Source organism: Emydura macquarii, unplaced genomic scaffold (genome assembly GCF_026122565.2).
Source record: "Emydura macquarii macquarii isolate MOO-44397 ecotype Brisbane River unplaced genomic scaffold, CSIRO-AGI_Emac_v2 contig_1253, whole genome shotgun sequence".
In the NCBI taxonomy this organism is placed as follows: Eukaryota; Metazoa; Chordata; order Testudines; family Chelidae; genus Emydura; species Emydura macquarii.
This window is the reverse complement of record NW_027131390.1, coordinates 92,024,063-92,044,780: the sequence shown is the minus strand read 5'-3', so window position 1 is coordinate 92,044,780 and position 20,718 is coordinate 92,024,063. Positions and strand designations below refer to the sequence as shown.

The following is a 20,718-nucleotide window of genomic DNA, read 5'->3' as shown; positions in this document are numbered from 1 at the left end:
CTCTTTGAAGATTTTTCCTGTGTAGAGTAGCATCAATCCATAGCAGCTCCTATACCACCTCCCACCTGGCCCTGATAACCAATTAAATTAGAGCAGCCTTGATGCTGCTCTAATTTAGGTCAGGGACCACTTAGCAGTGGTCAGATGCTCCAGAATTCAGAGAACACAAAGATGGCTTGAAGCCACCTTTGACACCCCCTTCCACTCCCAGTTCTTATGCCAAATACATCTTTGGCCCTAAATATTGTTTCAGTACAGGTTTTAGATGCAAAAGGAATGCAGAAGGGCCTAATAATCCAATGTCATTAGTTAATCAATTTTCTTTATTAACTTTTTTTGTAAGGAAAAAGATGGGCCTTTTATTTCAATTCATTTAAACAGCTATGAATTCTGAAACGCTATGACTGTATCCATAGTACCATTATTATTTTTCACTGTATGCTGGGATAAAAACATACTTTTGGCAGCTACGTACAGTGTAAAATTTTTATTTTGAGGTTTATAAAATGAGTTCTTCAACTAATTCTGGGTGCAAATTTAATAAACAAAGGTAAACAAACACTGAATGTATTTAATGTGTTGACAAATATCAACTGTGATGGGGTATAGAAACCCCACACAGGCTGGAAAGAGTTAACGTACTGCGGCACGCACAATCAGCCCTGATCCTACACTGTCAACGGGAGTCAGGCCTATAGGAAGGGGCTGAAAAAGGGGAAAGCTAATGATCCAATCAATAGACCAGATTTGGTGATGAAACCTAGTTACATGCCACCCAAGGAATGTTGTGCATATGCTAAGAAGTTGTAACTGGCTAGGAAGGACAGCAGATTAACTGCTCTCGCCCATCTGGAGTCAGGAACTAGTAGGACTATGGCTGGTCAGAGCCTCCCTGAAGGTAAGGCAGGCCTGACAACAAGCTATTTGGGTTTATCAGGGACCTGATAATGGTGTTAAGCCAGGCCATAGTAAGGATGCCCCACTATAAGAAAAATGGTGCGTTCTGAGAGCTGAGACCAGAGGGGAGGCAGAGAAATAACCTCATAGGGGCTGAGAACTAAACCCAGCTGGGATAAAGAGTCTCTTATTTTGTGTTTATTTTGGGACTTTCAACTCTGTTACTCAGAAGTGGGGGATGAGCTTTCATGGTGACCTGGCTAGAGGGCTGAGACATATGCCACCAGAGTGGGCTGGAAACCCTGTTGGTGAAACTAAGGCAGAGAGATTCCATCCCATGTTCCACCACAAAGAGGTACACAGGTAGCAGTGATCCTACAACATAACCCAGGTGGAGCCATCCCAGAATAAAGTTCAATTCATATCTCTACAATCACTTAAATGTGGCAAAGCCTGAAATGTACAGATGAACATCAGAGCTTTACCCCACCACTCAGGCTCTGATAGACTGAAAGAATTGCAAATTCCAGAGCTGAGGATCCTCCACTGAGAATATCCATCCTCCAGTTCCCAGATAACTTTAAAAGAAAACACTCTAGGTGATTTCCTTATCTGCCTGACACAATATCATGAGGTGGTCTTTTAGGTGGCCAAACCATATAGGGCTTTATATATCAATACGTATGCAGATATTGATTTAATAAGCATTACATTTGGAATGTTAACCCACACACAGTTTCATAAATCAATATTCATACCGAAACTCATTGAATATGCATTCAATATACAAAGGCAAGAAGCTCTATCTTTAAAATGAAAGGAATCCCCCAGCTTTAATGTATTTTTAAAATATGTATACAGTATGTATGTTTAACCAACATTAACTGGTTTAATATTAAACTGCAAAGTACCAAAGAGAGCATCTTATCAAAAGACAGGTAAAATAAACTTAATAGTGGTCCATCTAAATGGTTGTTTATAAAAGCAATGGAGAATTAGTAATTAGCTGTTACTAATAACTTTTCTCAAGAAATCAAGTTGATTACTTTATATGAGAAATAAAATGAATTTGAATGAGCACTACATGAATTACATCTGTGTGTGTTTGTGCAGGTGCGTGCGTGCAGGCGCGTATGTATGTTAATGGTGAAAGATGGAAAGTTTCTCAGTTGAGAAAATCTGCTAGATAATGGTGTGGCAGCTCAAACAAACTCAACTATATGGGTTTCATCTGTTGCTGAGAAAAATATAAGCATGGCTAAAATTAAATATTGAAGGATTTAAAATACATAGAGACTAGAAGAGGATTAAGCTTTTTAGATCTTTAGAACAAAAGATTTTAAATTCCTAAAATACAGCAAAAATTTTAAAAGCAAATATTGCATTTTTTATTCCACTTTCCTTGCTTCTTTCACTATATCACTTCCAATACCGCTAATGAACAATACCAGACTTGAAATTTCGAAAATTAATTAAGTCTAGTACTATGGCACTAAATACATTAAAAGCTAAATTAACTTCTAAAACTGCATAGATATAATTTGTTTGGCACATCAACAGCTTTGAATTAATTGATCAAAAGATGTGGCTGATGGTTTAAAAAAAAAGTAAATTCAACAGTTGTCCAATGGGCAATGGGCCAAGCTCACAGAGACTATTATTTTTGTCTGGTTCACCTCCTTGCATACAAAAATATATATTAAATAATGCTTAAAGTTTTATTTCTGTCAAGTATTTGCATTGTGAGCTTGTTAGGGCAGGGACTCTTTTACTAAGCTTTTTCTACAGCACTTAGCGTAATGGAGTCCCAATTTTGATTAGGACTTCTAGACACTCCTATAATATAACTGTTACTAGTAATACAGTTACTAGTACTACTACGTAATATCCATCGACAGTGTTTTGTTTATTTTAAGGATTAATATATGTACTCTGTTCAAGGCCTGACGTTAGCAATATAAAATTGAGCACTAATAACCAAATCATCTCATCCTTCCTTTCCTCTCCTTGAGGTGTGTCTTCTATTTTCTTCCTCTAAAAGTTCTATCTATCTAAGATACTTATATGCCCCAATACCATAGTATCTGAGTGCCGTACAATCTTTGAACTATTCATCCTTACAACTCCCCTGTGAGATCAGAAGTGTTATTATCCCCATTTTATAAATGGGGAACCGAGGCACCAAGGAGGTAAGCGACTTGCCCAAGGTCACACAGGAATTCTATCATAGGGTAGGGCTATGAACCCAGGCCTCCTCAGTCCCAGGCTAGTGAGCTAATCAATTGACCATCCTTCCTTCATGATCAAATCTCTTCCTGCCTTGTGCCTTCCCTGGCTCCCTCTTTCTCTACTTTGTCCTGACATCACTTGGTCTGCCTCTTCCATCAATCCTTCTCCCTCCAATATTAAAGAAAACTCTTAGGGTATATACACACTGACGGCGGCAAATTCGCTGCCATCAGATCTATCCATCCAGATCGATTGATGTATTGATTGATCTATCCAGATCGATCTGGCTCCCTCACAACCGCCCTCTTATGTCACACTGAATGCTTTGAACAGAAAAGAATCTAGACCCAAAAGTTCAAATGTTCTTAACATTACCACTGACTTTTAAAAATTCAGGTTGCAATACGTGTTCGTCATAATCATAGCCATAATAGTGTTAAGCTATACATTTCAGCTGCAGAAGTCAACAGGACTTGAAAAAAGGAGAGCAAATTATATACACCTAGTATTTTCTTTCTCATGTTAGCTATGCTGTTTGGATTCTAGTTTGAACCAGAGTGTTTATTTTTCACACGATGCTAATCTCCTTTACTAATCTAGAACAATATGCTTAGAAAGACTGTCTTGGAATGGACAACCAGTATATGGGTGACAAATGTTAAAACATGTGCAATGGGATTTTATCAGAGAACATCTGTAGGAACCCATCCATATACTGTCATATGTATGAGGTATATTAATCATATTCAACAAAAGCACTGATACAGACACCTTGCCCACAACCAGATCTGCATTTGAAAACTAACAAATATAAAGAAAACAGAAGATATCTTGATTTGTGCTGCCAGAAACAGCACGTAGAAGTAATGTTACTTTTTCCTGCTAACCACTCCCCCAGCTTTTTCTGAAGCATCTAGTTCTGGACACTGTCAGAGAGGGTATTTATTATTATTATTTATTTGTATTGCAGTAGTGCCCAGGAGCTCCAGTCATAGACCAGGACCTCATGGATGCTAGGCACTGTACAAACAAAAAGCAAAAAGACAGTCTCTGGCCCAAAGAGATTAAAATGATTTTTTTCTACATACACAGTAAGTATATTTTATAACGTTGCATTTAACTTATGTCTCCAATCAACATACTTCACCAGGAATGAGAGAGATCCCCACACCATCATAAGTAAGCAGCTTCAAACAATTCCTCTGTAAAGAGTGCCATGTATTAAATGCCATAACTTCAGTCAGTCTAGAGATTATTTCAGCATCTGTTTTGCAGTCCATCAACTTTTTTTCCTCAGGATTCACTCTTTACACAGCACACTTTCTCACACAAAATCCACTTTTTTTTATCATTGCTCTGGTAAATCACATTAACTCACTCATTCTCCAAAATACAGTGGTAAATTGCAGGACCATATACAGGACTGTGGATCTCTTTTTCTGAGTCACACTCAAATGTGCAGACCCTTAATCCAGAGCAGCGTAGAAAATCTTTCTGCTTGCAGAAATCCAGTACACAATAAGGGGGAACAGCCATGTACGCGGAATTTCAGCACTTGTAAAATTCATGTTAAAAACCCCCCGAACACTGGGTTTTTCAAAACCCAGGAATGACATCAACAAGCATTAAGATACAGTGCTACAGTTTTACCTACTAGATGAAATATTAATTCCACTGGGCTACCACACACTTCAAATGCAACAATAGCATCTGTAAAAGGAGTCATTACAATCTCAATGAACCTGTAATATGATAAATTGTTTAACAACCTTTCACTATGAGTTTGTAATATCTCTGCACTCATTATCATGTTAATGGAACTATCATGGTTTCAAATTCCTTGCAATTTAAATATTTTATTTTCCTTTTTGTTTTTGTCTTGTTTTCCCATTTTTGTAATGATTTCCTTTAAATAATAAAAATGGAACAAATTCAATTTTAAAATATAGTGTTAAAACTTATTAAGAATATGACACATATTTACACAAAGCATTGAAATTAAGTAGTACGAAATGTCTAGGACATCCTTAAGTTGTCCTACTGAGAACAGATATTTCGAGATCATACTTTCACTTTTCATAATAGAAAATGAAATGCAAAAGCTGGAGCTGGTGACTAAAGAAAATCACAGCAAGACATCAGACTGATTTTTTTTTTTAAACTGTTCTTTCCATATAAATATCCTCCACATCATTGTCCAGGCACAGCAGCTGTGAGCGAGGAGCATGGATTAATGAAGAGATGAGAGCATGATTATTTTAATGTAAAAAGATCTATCATCATAAGGAAGGCTTCTGACAATATCACTGAAGTTATATAAAAGACTTTGGGAAATGGATTTATTTGCCCAAAGCAGATGCCCCCTTGGTGACTAGTTAAAGGACTGAGATTTAGAGTAAGTCAGGATTCTGAAATCCGTGGGTTTTGTACTGTTTTAATGGCAACCCTCTCCAGTAATTAAAAATAAGTATGATAATTGAAATCTGTATTCTCCAAACTACTCCCAGGTTTTATATTAAGACAAATAAGTAAACATGAGTATAACTCTTCCCATCTTTCAAGATGCAACTGTTAGGTCTATCTTCTCTCTCCTGTTCTTTTTACTTTCTTTACGCAATCCTGCAAAATGCAGACCACCACCTGCACCTTCAATGGCAGTGAACTAAATATTTTTTACATCAGAAAAAGCAAATTAATTGAAACCGAAATTTTTCACAGAAATGTATCAGTTGCAACAAAACTTTTGTCTGGAAAGTTTCTCTGGTGCAGGATGGAATTTCTTGTCAAAATCAGAGAGGGATCCACCTTAGAATAGCAAATAGCTAAGGCCCTCCATTTTGGAGTTTTATTTTATTTCAAATTTCCTGGGAAGTCATTTGTATTTAATACAAAGATTAAAAAATGGGTGAAAAATCAGTGGAGAAAATTAAACACATAACTTTGTGGGCAAGGGAAAAAACCCAAGAAATACAGAAAAGTAAGGACATTGAAAGTAAAAGCAGTTTAATGATTTATTTTTTTATTTTATTTTGATTTTTTTAAACAGTGTACTATGCAGAGGAAGTGGATGGTGTCACGCTAAACAGAAGAGTAAACAGATGAGGGCTATTACCATGGCTCCTTGCTTGTCTCATTCCTCTGCTAAGCAAGGGAAGCAGGCACGATCATGCTGAAGTACCAGGGTCTGGATTGGGCTCTGTCCAGCAAGGGAATCAGGGATCAGTACTCATGCAGTGCAGCCTTCAGCTCGCTGCGGCCTGTCACTGCAGTGGTCAGGTGGACTCAGCTCCTGGGACCACGGCTCCTTGCCTATCTCTCTCCCCCACTGCACAGCTGCAGCAGCTACCAACTAGTAATTACCCTCCTCTGCAAAGGTGTGCTGTGCCATCTGGTGGGGAGTCTGCAAGGAGCAGCCAGGTACAGGGAGTTCCGGCACTAGCAAAAATCATGTTAAAAATATCACTAAACTCCGAACACTAGGTTCTTCAAAACCCAGGAATTTTTCAGATACTTTCAATAAATTCCAAAAAGGAAAAGACAATATATGCTTAAATCTTAAAAAACTGAATGCAAACAAGCTGTCATCCCATTTATAGGGATAACTACTTATTTTGAGGGACTATCTGGTATTGGACGGTTAACGCAGACGGTTTTAAAACACACAAGTTTTCCAAGACATGTTAACACAAGTGCTGCTTGTATCAATAAAAACTAGAGTGTTGGTGTATTTTGGTCTTTAATCTTGTTTGATAGGGATTCAATGTAATTTTCTGTCATAAACCCTGAATGGATGATGACAGGTCACTCCCTCAACTGGGGAAAGAACCTACTAGCAAGAATAATGATGTCAGCCTCCTCAAACCAGTTGCACGGTATCTTGGGAACACGGGATCTGTGTAATTCCAGTTTCAGTAGCCCCTCTCCTGCCTTGGCCCAGTGCATCCCCACCACTTTCCACACTGAGCTTTGTGGACAAAGTGATTCTATATACTCCTACTCTACCCTCTGGAAGAAAATGCTGCAAAGGACCTTCCATAGGCCACCTATTCCAGAGTAAACTATATGCTATATTAATAAGAACTAAAAATCTAAAATAAGCACGAGATGACAAACTAGGATTAAAGAGTTCAAAAATGTGTAAATTTTAAACAATGGACTAAGAATTACTTGGTCACCATACTTGCTGAAATTACGTTAGCCTGCTAAATCTAACTCAAAGTGTATGTAATTCTAACTATTTCATAGACTGTAATAAACCCTGTGACATACATACTCTAGTCCCTTGTGCTGCAGTCCCTCAAAGTATGTAGAAAATTGAAAATGTGTGTTTTGGAATTTCTAAACACAAATAAGATCTAGGACAATAGCTTACTGGTAAATTAATGGTATTCAGCATACCAAGAAAGATTCATAATGGGAGGAAAATGTTACTACAAGAATTAATACAGTCCATGTTTTAAATTCCTTTTGCTAAACTATTATTTAAAATTCATATTTAAATGAAAGACCCAAGACCATTAAAATATATTCCTTGTTCTTTCCTTTAGCTTCAGGTGAGACCATGGCTGAGGTTAACTCCTGGCCGCAATGAAGTCAATGGCAAAACTTTCATTGACTTTAATGGGGCAAGGATTTTACCCCAGATCTCTAATAGTTGCACAACTTCAATGCAAAAAACATGAGGTATGACAGTCAACTCACTAATGTGTGTAACCGGTTGTACTCTGATTTAAAGAAAAGGATAAGGAATACAATTCTAATCAACTACATACTTCATAAGTAAAAGTTATCTTGAAGCAATTTTATCAATTTTTAATTCCAGAGTTTCTACTGGATGTTGGTGATTAACAATATCACCAAGGAAGAGGATATCACACCCAAGTACACTGTGTATATGAAATTATTCATATTAGTAAAGGCAGAGATTTCAGTTTTTAACTTGCAAGAAATTATAAGCATAGTAATGACTATAGTCCAGATCCTCATCTGGTGTAAAATGGTGTAGCTCTATTGCCTTCAATGAAACTATGCTGATCTACTGACTAGATTTCTGTCAATTTACTAGCTGAAGAACTGGCCCTATAATAGAAATGAAGATGATAATCATTCTTATTTGTACATAATCCTTTTATCCAGTTGAATCCCAAAGTACTTTACCAATTGTGTTGGCTGTTCAGACTACATACAGAAGGTCCAACTTTGCCCAGCCCTGCCCACATGTAGGAGTGGCCAAGGTGGAAGGAGCCTTTCTCCTGTGACCTTTTGTCCTTGTACTCCCCACCATGTAAGTATTATGTGTGAAGTGCTCCCAATGATATTAAACAAATCAAAAGGGACAAGGTGGGATGAAAGCAGAGCTCCACGTCCTCCACACTGCTAGTAGGGCTTATGAACTCCAGTTTCCTGTTCATAGGAGTTTTAATTGAATAATCCTTAAAAGTCTTGAATGTCTGGCGAGGGTATCACCTCTACCTTCACTTTTGTGTAGCCAACTCTGGGAGGAAACTTATGTGCTGTCAAATAGTTACCAAAACTGCACAGGAGTTTAGGACAGGAAGAGAAAAATGAGGACACGACTGAAACCACAGGGGGAATCAAGATCCAGGTCTGTAATGTGCCGAGCACTCTCAATTCCCACCTGATAGGATCAGGCTCCTGTGTAGGCAGACTGCAATTATCTGAGTTGGAATATTGCTAGGGCTAACTCACCTCCTCTTTCAAAAAGTGTCATGCACCAGTAATGAGGACCTGTGCTCTGAGAAATGGCCACTACAGCAGCATAGTGCTCCCTAACACAATGTTACTCAGAGAGAAGAGTGTTCTCTACTAACTTGCTTTGGGAAACCACCTGATTTTCTCTAGTGGTCTCCCACTCAGGCACAATCTGTCCTAGCTGAGTTGATGAGATCTGACAGGAATACAGTTGAAATGATATGGCAAGAGGCCATATTAATTTTTAAAATGATGAAAAGTACACTGACAAGTGATCTTCAAACATGCTGAGCATTATGCAACTATATAGAGCTCTGACTAACTTAAGGTATGGCTACACTTCAGTTGGGAGCATGCTTTCCCACACAGGTGGAAAGACATGCTCTAGCTTTGCTCAAGTTAGTGTATTAAAAATAGCAGATGGGAGTAGCATGGGTGGTATCTCAGACTAGCTGCCTCTGTACGTACCCGGATGTCTGGGAGGGTTTGTACTCAGGCAGCTAGCCAGAGCTGCCACCTGAACCACCCCCAGCTATGATGCTATTTTAACTGCACTAGTTTGAGCAGACCTAGTGTGTGTGTCTACCTGAGCTGGGATTCATGCATAAAACAAAAAACAAAACCCATGATGTAGCACATGAGAGCAGGGGACAAATCATTCTCAGTGGAAGGGATTCAAACTTCCAGAGTATACTAGGCAAATCCAATCAGACTATCTATAGGAAACACTGCAAATTATTCCTCTTTGAAAAAGTCTTTCCATCATAGCAAGAATGACACTCACAACGGAAGAAGAAGAGCTCTGTGTGGCTCAAAAGCTTGTCTCTCTCACTAACAGAAGTTGGTCCAATAAAAGACGTTACCTGACCCACATAGTCCAACTTACAACATTGACACATTGATCTGCCCAAACACCTGCCAAACATAAATAAATAAAGAGTGTTTTGCAAAAGACAAACAAATCTACCAACATCAAAATTAAACATATAAAAACAAAGTTTATTTTTATCCCCAAAAGTTCAGTAAAAAGCCTTAAAATCATAAGCACACAGACACCAGACAGACAGACACAGACATCTCTCCTGCCAAAGGGAGATTGTGATGTTCTTTTTAGCAAACTTTATTCAATGTGAAGCATCTATCAAGATCTCCACCAGTTTTGGACACTTTGTAGTTGATCTAGCCCAATTTATTGACCTTTTTCCGCCGGCCTTATTTTATTTTATTATTAAATCATTTAGTGCATACTGCATACTGAAAACTGCCATACTTCTACAAAAAAACTTCAAAAACAGGCTTCAGTGAGAAACTGCAGAGCTAGAACTCATATGCAAACTTGACACAATCAAACTGGGTCTGAATAGGGACTTGGAATGGTTATCTCATTACAAGAAGTAATTGTCACTGTTCACACATTCTCACATTCTAATCAATGGTTGTGAATAGGCCTCGTCTACTGTAACTGAATGGACTTTGCTAACACCTACCCTCCCCATTGTTGTTCCTTACCCTTGGATGTATATATATATATATACCCCCTATCTGATTTCTATTTCTTGCATCTGACAAAGTGGTTGCAGCCCATAAAAGCTTATGCCTGCAGAAATTAAATTTGTTAGTCTTTAAAGTGCTTCTGAACTCTCGTTTTTGTTTGTTTGTTTGTTTTTTAATTTAGCATCAGGTAGATCGTAATAGATCCTGAACATCTGCAGCCTGATTTTCACAGGGGCTGAGAAAACATGGAGGACAATGAGAGCTGCAGATTATCAGTATCCATGAAAGTTTTCCCTCAAGAAACAGAAAAATGAAAATGCAGGGCTGTAAAATAGGAAAGGAAGGGGGAAAGGAAATGATCTAAACATCTCCATCTTTAAAAAGTTTTGTTTGGCTTTATAAAGATTCAGTTAGAGGTTTGGGTGAGGCTTTTAATTTATTTGTATTCTATATGGACCATTAATGATATCCTTTTGCTGTTGCTATCACCTCCCATAACTTACCATCTTTCAAGATTGTCTCACGCTCTGTGCCATCAATTTTCTGTCGTCCAATCAGGAAGCTTGTAGTGTCAGCAAAGTAGATGTAATTGGTCTCAGCATGGAAGTCCAGAGCACGAGGATTGACCAAGTTTTCTATGGGGATCATGTATTCGTCAGCTACTTTGGAATTCAGGTCCATACCTCGTATGATTCCCGGGCGTCCCTTCCCATAAAACAGGAACAATTCATTCTTCGGTCCTGCAGAAGAAAGATTACAAAATGTAAACAACCAATGCTGCCTAATCTTCTTTACGCTGCATAATATAATTGTTTAATTAACTGACACAATTAGTGGTTTTTTATTCAATACCAAAAATTAAACCTTTAAATATTCTGACTGTTCCAAACTCAAAAAGCCTAGCTAATTACATTACCTTAATTAAAATACAAATGATTTCTCTGATTAGGTTATATCTAATTAATCATTCTTTTGTGTGTAACAGTCCACGTTGCAAAAACATGACAGATCGTAAGATCACACTGGCTACAAAGTTAAATGGGCATGTATATTATCGTAGGCATTTAATTTTACAATTCATTAGGCTCTGTCGAGGCTGTTGTAGATAGTGACTGCAGCATTCATTAAATCTGACAATACTGGAAACTTCAGCAAATTCAAAACAGGCCACTCCATCTGAAGACAGGCAGAAACAAATAAAGCAAAAGATCTCTCATTTGGATAGTGCTGAAAATCCATATAAATGTCTCTCAAAGTTCTGTTACAAACATAAGAAGAAAGATTGTGGCAAAACTTTTCATCAGTGCCCCTAGAGCTCTATGCTCACTTTGTTAATCAAATCAATTTGGTTTTAGTTTATAAGAACCTGCTGTACACGTAATCCACTTGCAAGATGGGCAGAAAGAATAAACTATTTATTTGAAAATTTCATTAAGAGTTTTTACTGATGATGCCCAAATCCCAAAAGTATTTGAGGGTCAGTTTACCTGTTAGTGTCAAAATACCAGTATCTATCTGCCTCACTCCTTGTGTGGTCCCCATCACTATACTATGTGAGCTAAATCAAATGTTTTTGGCCAAGAAATCAGACTAAAATCTTCAGAAAAAACAGCTCTCATAAAACTTTCAGGATTCATATTTCAATTGGGTCAGATAATACAAAGGTTGTGTTTCTCTCAGAGTACTCTATCTGCTACTGGTCCCAGGATTTGGTTTCCCTGAATAAGGAATTTCAAAGAAGAAATACGTAAGCTTCAAAAATTGTTTGCATTTGTTTCAGTAAATATTTAGCTGTGGTCCAGAATGGTTCTTGTGTTACTCAAATCAATTTGTCCTTCCAAACTCTCATGGACAAAACCCTGTTTGCCACACATACAGTGGGACTGCTTCTGAATGAGAATGGTGAGAAGGATTTGACCCTCTGTGGGTAAAATAATGTGACAGTATTTAATACCCTTGCAGTACTGATGTATTATGACAGCATATAAAGAGAGAGTAAAAGTTACTAAATGAACATTTGGAAAGATTTGTTGTTGTTGTTGTTTTTAATTGTAATCAGTAGTGCCCCAGGTTCAATTTACCCATTTCTATAGATTGAATTTAATCAAATAGCTTTAAGGGAATAAAAAGAGAATGTGAGCAAAATGGCAGGTGCATACTGCAAGCAAATTTTACCTAACAACTTATGTTATTTCTATTGTTGTTGATGATGATGTTAATTAACACTCAGAATTCTACTCTGAAATATTAGCTGCTGGCAAAGTGTTTGATTTTAACAACATACTTTTGCATGACCTGCCATCACTTCCCAAGATGAAGCCTGTCCTGCAGCGACAAGTCCGTGTTTTGTAGTTGCTGCTGAGCAGACAGATGTGCGAACATCCCCCTGGCATTCCATATGGGTCTACTTCACATGCATGGCTTCTGACTACAACAAATGAAAAATAGAATGCTTGAAATCCTTTAAAAGCAAGATAATTATATGCATCAGCATGTTGAGAGTTTACAGAGAAAAGTGAATCTGAGCTACAGTACTCTTTTTCCCAAAATACATTCATAAAAGAGGTCAGAAATTTTAAAAATGATGCCCAAAACAAACAGGCATATAAATTCAAAGTGCTATAATGTAGCTATTAAACCATTGGAATAGGTATGCAGGTACTCTATATGAGCAATAGTCCCCAGACGCATTAGCTGAAGTAGCATGTCACAGTTGAGATGCACATTATTTAACAGAGTGCAACGTGTGCTCCTTCCATGCCAACTCAGCTCAGTGTTGATCCACACTTGCTCTATACCCTTTTGGGGAGTCTACTACTACCTCTCAGTCATTATGCTCAGTGAGGACAGGAATGGGATTGTGGAAAATCCATGTACAGCGATACAAGAGCAGTAAGACTCCCCACATATGCACACTATTCAGAGTAAGCTACAATCTGCCCAAAATGTTCATTTATCTTGGCATTACTTTTTTAAAGGCATACTTATGAATGAGCAGTTAAGAGATCCCAAAATTATGCATGAAAATATGTTATAACTAAGATAAGGGAAAATGACTTTCCTTCCAGTTCAACTTGTCTGACGATACCATCTTGCAGGATTCTTATTCAGGGTTGTTAGCTATTTAGTGTGATACTTAGCAATTCTACTAGTTCTTTAGATTTATTTACACTTGAGGGCATAGGCAGTGGGACACAGTTTGAACCAGGCCACCTACTGACTGGCACATACCACCCCTGCCAAGTATAAATGCTGACCTGCGAACATTCTAGCCAGATCCTTTGACTGAGCAGAAGGCAGAACTGCCAGAAAGAAAAGCTAATTCTAGATGAGCAACATAAGATCAATGTGTGCCTCAGAGAAAAATGAAAAATAAGGAACAAAGGGAAAGCAAATAAAAATAAATGTAACTTCCAAATTGTAATAGTAGGTGGGTAAGTGACTGAAAATCCTGCAAGATGATATCTTCTGACAAGCAGAATTTCCTTGTGTTCTAGCTTTTTAAAAGTTCCTAGTGTATCTTCTGTGAAAGAGAAGTGGTCAGATGAAAGCCTTCTTCCTGCACTTAGGTTTTGACCACAAAGACATGGTAATCCACACTGCAATGGGTTGTGGTTAAAGACTTCTAATCTATTTATCCAAATGTATCCGAGCACTGCAGTTCAGTATTCTGGGGCACAATATCCTCGGTGTTACCAGCCTTCCCTTTATCCATGGTCACTTCCACCAACTAAGTCTTGTGCAGAGAATGCAAGAAAAAGTCAGAAACTCTACTGTATGTGATGAGATGAGGGGGGTGGGAGGGTTAGTCTAGGAACCTCTCAATAGTGGGTCTTATAGGTTCTTGTAGTTTTAATTCAAAATCTGCTGTCTTGGAAAGCTTATATAAAAACTGGTTAAAGGAAAGATCATTCTCTGCTGAGTCACTACCTTTGTTCTTCCCTATAGCAGAAAATTATCTGGTATCAAAAGAGAGTCCCCATTCATCTGAGTGCCTTTTGTAAGGAGTATCACGAACATCTGATAAGCTAAGTGCTTCCAACTGCAAAGCCAAGCCTCAAAAATATCAAGACATGGATGCTTGGTGAAACCCTTGGCTCTGCTGATGATAGCAGAAAACACTTTGGTGAGAAACTGTTCTCAAGAAGAAGCTATGCCTGGGTTGACACATGAGCATTGGAACTGAGTTCTGGTGCTCACTGATCTTTTCCAACTCAGGTTTTAGCTTTGAGCACCTTGGTCTGGCCTCATGCCAGACTTATAGGGGTCTCCTTGGGATTCCTCAAGGAATTCTGCCATGCTGATAAAGGTGGAAGTTGCAGAGTAGCCTTCCTTCCTCTTTAGATGACATTCTTAGAACAAAGGGGGAAAAGATCCTTAAAAGTCATTGGCCACAACCCATGACATTGAGGGAAGCACACAAATAAAAGGTGTCAAGATAGACACCAAACTGTAAGATGTCCAGATGGTCAACAAACTTTTGCACTTGTGCTCCTGGGACTTAGGCACTGATCACAATGCTGACACTAGGGAACCATGAAACTAGCAAAAATGTCACAGCAGGGGCAAGCAGGGGCAAAAAGAAAGAAGAGGGTGGGAAAAACAGATTAGGATCCAGGTAGCCTGGAGAGCTTGGAAATATGAGGAACTGACCAACCAGGGATTCTGGGGAGCCTAAGAGAACTCCAGTCTTCTGCAGCCCACCAAGAAGTCAATGAGGAAGCCAGATATCCCACCAGCTGGGAAGCCTGCAAGCCCGGAGAGCCCTGGCTCCCTGGCCACCGACCAGGTGGGCAACCTGGGATCCTGCAAGACAAGAAGCTGACTGCCTTGGAGCATTGGAGCCTGGAGAATCCAGCTCTATGGCAGCCCACCAGGCAGGCTATCGGGGACCTGGGGATCCCAAGGAACCTCAGTTCTCAAGAAGCTCACCAGACTCTCTGCCATGGAATCTGGAAGCTTGGGAGCACAGAGAAGCAAGCAGGCTAGCTTGTAACTTGGCAGGAAACTAAACAGGCAAGCAGACTTGCAGGCTGTCTGCTTTCTGTTGAAAGCTGTGATCGAATCAACTGGTTCTTGTGGAATCTTTTGATTCTGGCTAATCAGTATTTTCCAATGGAAAACTGTTCCATAGGAACATTTTTTACCCACTCCACCTATAAAATCTAGTTTCCTAGCAAATGCAGAGGAGATTTACATTGTCATAAATGTTTTTTTACATAAAAATCATACCTACCAATGTGCTATTATCCATTAGAACAAAGGGCAAATTATTCCCCAGTAAAACTACACCGATTTCAGTAAAGTTACACCCGCATTGAATTTGGCTCCAGAGAAATTAGTACCACAAAGAGCATTTTGAGCTTACCTGATGATTGAATTCTTTTCTGGTAGACACGGATCTCTCTTGCATTTTCAAGTCTAATCAGTGACTGGACATCTGTGCCATTGTATCTGTTTATTCGTAAGATGCTGAAGTTATCTGAATTAGTTACATATAGATAGTCTTCAAATACTGTTAAACTATAAAGATGCCTAACCTGAAAAAGAGAAAAAGCATGACTATTTTTATCATGATTTTTGAAACAAAAGTATCATGTACAGTCTGAACTGTATAACAGAACCAATTTTTGAAAAAGTCAATAAATATTTGTATCATCTCAGTTAAGCCTCACATGACTTCTGCTTTCTTTTCACTAGAGTAATTATTTTTTATTAAAACTCTGGTTTTACCATTGAATTTATGTAAAAGAAAGACAGAAAGTATTAAATATATATATATTTAATATTCTAAATACATTTCTACTCTAAGTCTCTCAGATTGTTTTGTCTTATCTGTCTTTTTGCACTGTAAACTCCTCAGTGCAGGAAATGTTTTCAGTTGTGCATTATCTACATAGAAAATGGAAGAATCCTGTGTGCACAATATGTACGGTAACTCCATTTCTTCTTTATTTGAATAATGTTATAATTACAGTTGAATGAATGCTGTAAAATGTTTTCAGTGAATATTTTCTTAAATTTTTAAATGTGTTCCTTTTGGCAACCTGTGATGGAGTATACTAGGCCTTTGTGACATCCTCCTGGAAGCCCCACTGCTCTGCTACAACCCACTCTAAAAAGCAGTGAGATGGGAGGAAAACATTAGCAAAGGTGGATTCTCCAGGCCTGCCTAGATAGGCCTCATTGGAGCAGACATCTTGGAAGATACAGAGACTTGGGCCTCCAAGGGCTAGAGGCAACCAATGGCCCAGCAGGCTCAGATAAAAGGAGGTCAATTTCCGGCTGGGGACAGAGGAATGAAGAAGGGTGCTCCTCTCAGGCCTGGAGTCAAAGATGATCCTGAAGACACGGGCTCTGAGATAGGGCTGGAGATAAAAGGGGCCTCGAAGGAAGAGGCCTAGGGAAATAGCAATGATGGATTGGAGTAAATAGTATGTGGTTGCTGTGTATAGGGTCCCTGGGTTAGAACCCCAAGTAGTGAGCGAGCCTGAGTTCCCCTACCAGCCACAGGTAAAGTGGCATATACCCCAAGAAGGGGACAGGCCTTATTTGGGAATCCAAGAAAAGCAAGGAATTTAAAGGACCCAGAGCTGGGGCTGAAGACCCAAGTCGGGGGAAACAGACAATTTAGTTATTGAACTCAATACCCAGGAAGAGTTCATTTGGATTTTGTGACTTGGCTAGAGGGTCAAGCCATTGAAGACCTATCAAGGTCAGCTGGCAGCCAGTAGGGTGCACAAGGAGGAAGACAAGGGGTGTGGTTCACCAACCAGCTGCTCAAAGACACTCCAGAGGTGAATGCCCCATTACATCATCCTTGCACTCCTTTTTTGTGTTGACTTTCTATGAATTTTTGGGTGGCTCAGTTTTACTGGCACAAATGCTTCCAAAAAGTAAATTCCAAATTGTATTCATAGTATTCAGACTAGATGCATGTACCCTTGCATGTGTGCAGATACATTCATTCAATCAATCAATCAATTAAGCAATCAATCAAGAAACAGGGACACAAAGTTAGTTAACTAAGGAATCACATTTATCAAATAACTTGAATATCAAGTATCCAATCCTCTAGAGACTGTTTGTGATCAACTGATAGAGTTTAAAAAAAAAAAAATTTTTTTTGAAAAAAATCAAGGAAATTCCAAACAGATGGTAAATATTCCAAAAGCTAAATGATTGATTCAATTAATCAAATTATTCACTGTGACATATGTACTCAGCTCATGTTATGCTGGACACACAGACACCTTTTTAAAAATTCTTATTTTGTATAACTAAAATCCCATCGATTTCTGAAAATTACTCCAGCTGGGCCAGATCTTGGCATCCATACTCAGACCTTACTCAGTCAGAACTCTAAACTGAAATAAATGAGGATTTTGCCTGATTAAGACTTAATAGGATTTAGTCCAATCATAGTAATGGGGACAAGGAGAAGAAAACATTGAAAATAATGATGCATCTGCCCCTCTTTGCAGTAAAGAACAGGCTGTTACAATGCTAATATTTTATCAGGAAGGTATTATATTTGTAAAGGCTTTAATACTGAAGGGACAGAGCCCTATGCTAAAGAGAAAGATTCCCTCCTGCATTATAATTTTTCCCCCAATTTTTCCATTTCTTAAAGTTTTATTATTCATTTACATCCCAATGTGATGTTCTATGCTGACTTAATTGGAGTTGTGTGACTAAATTTTATGATGTATTTTATGTTGTTTTAATTTTTGTTTTGTTTTATGCGTTATTGTGATAGTTTTTAACCACAAATGCAATTCCCCAAGTATCTTGCAAACATGAAAAGACATATAGCTTACTACCAAGAGTAATCTGATTATATTTGGATTATATATGGAAGTACAAGTAAGCAATAAGCCCAATCGTGTTTGCAGGATCAAAACTGAAATAGCTACAAAGAATACCAGTTAAAATACTGGAAATATATAGCTTTAAATGAATCCATTTTTATCATTTTTATGAGATGAACAGATGTTTTTAGAAAAGCAAAATATAGAAATAATTCCATTTCCCAGTTTTTATTAAATGTATGTCTGTATGTTCAGCCAGCTAAAATTGCTTTCTATTTATCTGATTATATAACCTCCTCTCCTAGTAATAATTTCCAGTTCCTAATTTTCCAGTAATGTCCAGCTTCCCAATAACTAGATCAAATTCAGCTCTGGGATAAACTTACAATTCCCACTGAAATCACTGTAGAGTGAACTGAGATGACTGGTGGGCCGCTCCTTCTGTATGCAATTTAACAGGCTGCAGTAATAGCCAGCTGGAATGCCTAACTTTTTGCCACTTCTCACTCTTTCAAACAACAGCATTCAAGGACACATCTATTCTCTCCATTCATAGCTAGCTAGCTAGGTTGTTCACCTAAGCAGTTCCTCTGAGCTGTTTTAGGAACCGTTCTGCTGCATCTAAACTCCATGGACAAGTAGAAAATGGGGGGAAAGGGGGAAATCAAACAGGCCAAAATGTAATCTTTGCTAAGACACTTTAACCGACCAAATCTGTGATAGTAAACTCTGTAAGCAGCCACCAGGAACAGCTGTCTTTGCTTCTGTCCCTTCAGGTTTCCAACTGTCCTTCCAACTGCCACAGAATATTTTATTCCCTGGCTATGTAGTACATTCTAGTCAGAAGCCAGAAGGGCAGCAATCAACTCACCACATTGCTGCCTGTTGATGTATTACTGCTCAGTATGTTTACCACAATTACTGTTTTAAGGGCTTGGATTCAACTCCTGTTGAAATCAATGCAAAGACTCCCACTGACTTCAATGGGAATTGGATCAGTCTGTGTTCATTCAGACTGCACCTCCTAAGATCCACAGCACCGGATCTGGCCCATAGACTGTAAAGCGAAATAAACTGCACATAAAATAGAACATGCAGCTGAGTACTTGATTACTTGATTCATTTGGACCAAACAAAAATAGTGAACCTCACGACAAATATTTGTTAATGCTATGCACATTGTTTTAATTATATCATTACTTTTTTATTATATTAGCTGAATAATACTTAATACTTAATAATAAATAAATACTTACTTGTCGGCCTTGAATTATTATATGCCTGTTTCTTCCTTGATAGTCAACAACTTCCACATAGTCCAGATATATGTCTATCCAGTAAACATATTTATTGACCAGGTCTACTGCAAGAGCAGTTGGCTGCTCAATTTTAGATTCTACTATCCTAGTCCTATTCATCCCATCCATGTCACATCTCTCAATTTTGGCAACATTCTCATAGTCCGTAAAGAAAAGTTTTCTGTTGAAGAAAATAAAAAGTTGTGGGTCAGTTTTTGTTTTGTTAATTTTAAGTGGAACATTCTGTAAAACAAGTTTTCATTCTAATTCATTTCAATGGTTACATCTGTTAGTAACCCATAATCCACAACATCAGTCATAATGAAAAATCTGCTAATGAATCCTGTAAGGCATGAGGAAGCAGGTTAACTAAAGATGTGAAATATTCCAGCAAATAGACAATTACACTGGATTTTGTTCTATTTTTGTTAGAAAAAAAATGTGGGTTTTTTTTAAGGTATTGAAATATATGTGCCTTGAGGGAGCCAATACTGCTGATTAGACATGAAATCCTTATGCAGTTAAGTGCATCAGACCAAAAATGTATGTCTTATGTGCTGTGTTCATCCTGTTTTTTAAACTGCTACACTGTATTTTTAATTTCCTCTGTAAAGGTTATTAGAATTTCATTTATGTGGATGCTAAGATTGTTACGAATAGCAGAGATCAGCAAAATTGTGAAATAATTAAGCAGCTGGAAGCAAATGTACTATATTTATTGACAAATATAATAAGTGCAAAAGTAATTCAAAGTCTAGATGCTTTCAGATATTCTAAAACATAACATTTCACAAAACAAGACAATTAACTCTAGATTTCATTTTTATGGGACAAAGACAAGGAAGGACTAATAGCCCCGAAGAAACTGTAGTGCATTTATTTCTCCATAGACCCAAATGAAACACCCTGTGCAAGATTAATAGAAATCTATCAAAGACTTAAACATACCACTAAAGCTTCTAAGCCTGATTATTTGATTACCATTCACTAGGTTTAGTAAACACAAATCAATTTCAATTAACCTGACAATATTTTAACAAGATTACCTTCTCATGAGACTAAATTGCATTTGTAAATAGAAGACCATCTTGCCATGACTTTAACACTATCTCAAGAATAATCCAATAACTGAATGTTATTAATATTACATTGAGAATCAAAGATTTGATTTTCCAGATTTAGTAAATTATCTGTTAGTTATCTGCTTTAATGGAACAGTATGTAAAGCCTTGTATACTTCTTTGATGAATAATAATTATCTAAAAATACATTGTTCT

At 37.9% G+C, this 20,718-nt stretch overlaps 1 protein-coding gene across 1 annotated transcript in view; it reads right to left on the bottom strand.

Annotated features, from left to right (window-relative positions):
• LRP1B (LDL receptor related protein 1B) overlaps positions 1-20,718 on the bottom strand; it is a 1,171,881-nt gene that overhangs the window by 538,274 nt on the left and 612,889 nt on the right. The window contains 4 exon segments of the mRNA XM_067549510.1: positions 10,836-11,072; positions 12,617-12,760; positions 15,701-15,872; positions 19,400-19,622. Of these exon segments, the coding sequence (XP_067405611.1) occupies positions 10,836-11,072; positions 12,617-12,760; positions 15,701-15,872; positions 19,400-19,622 (776 nt within the window).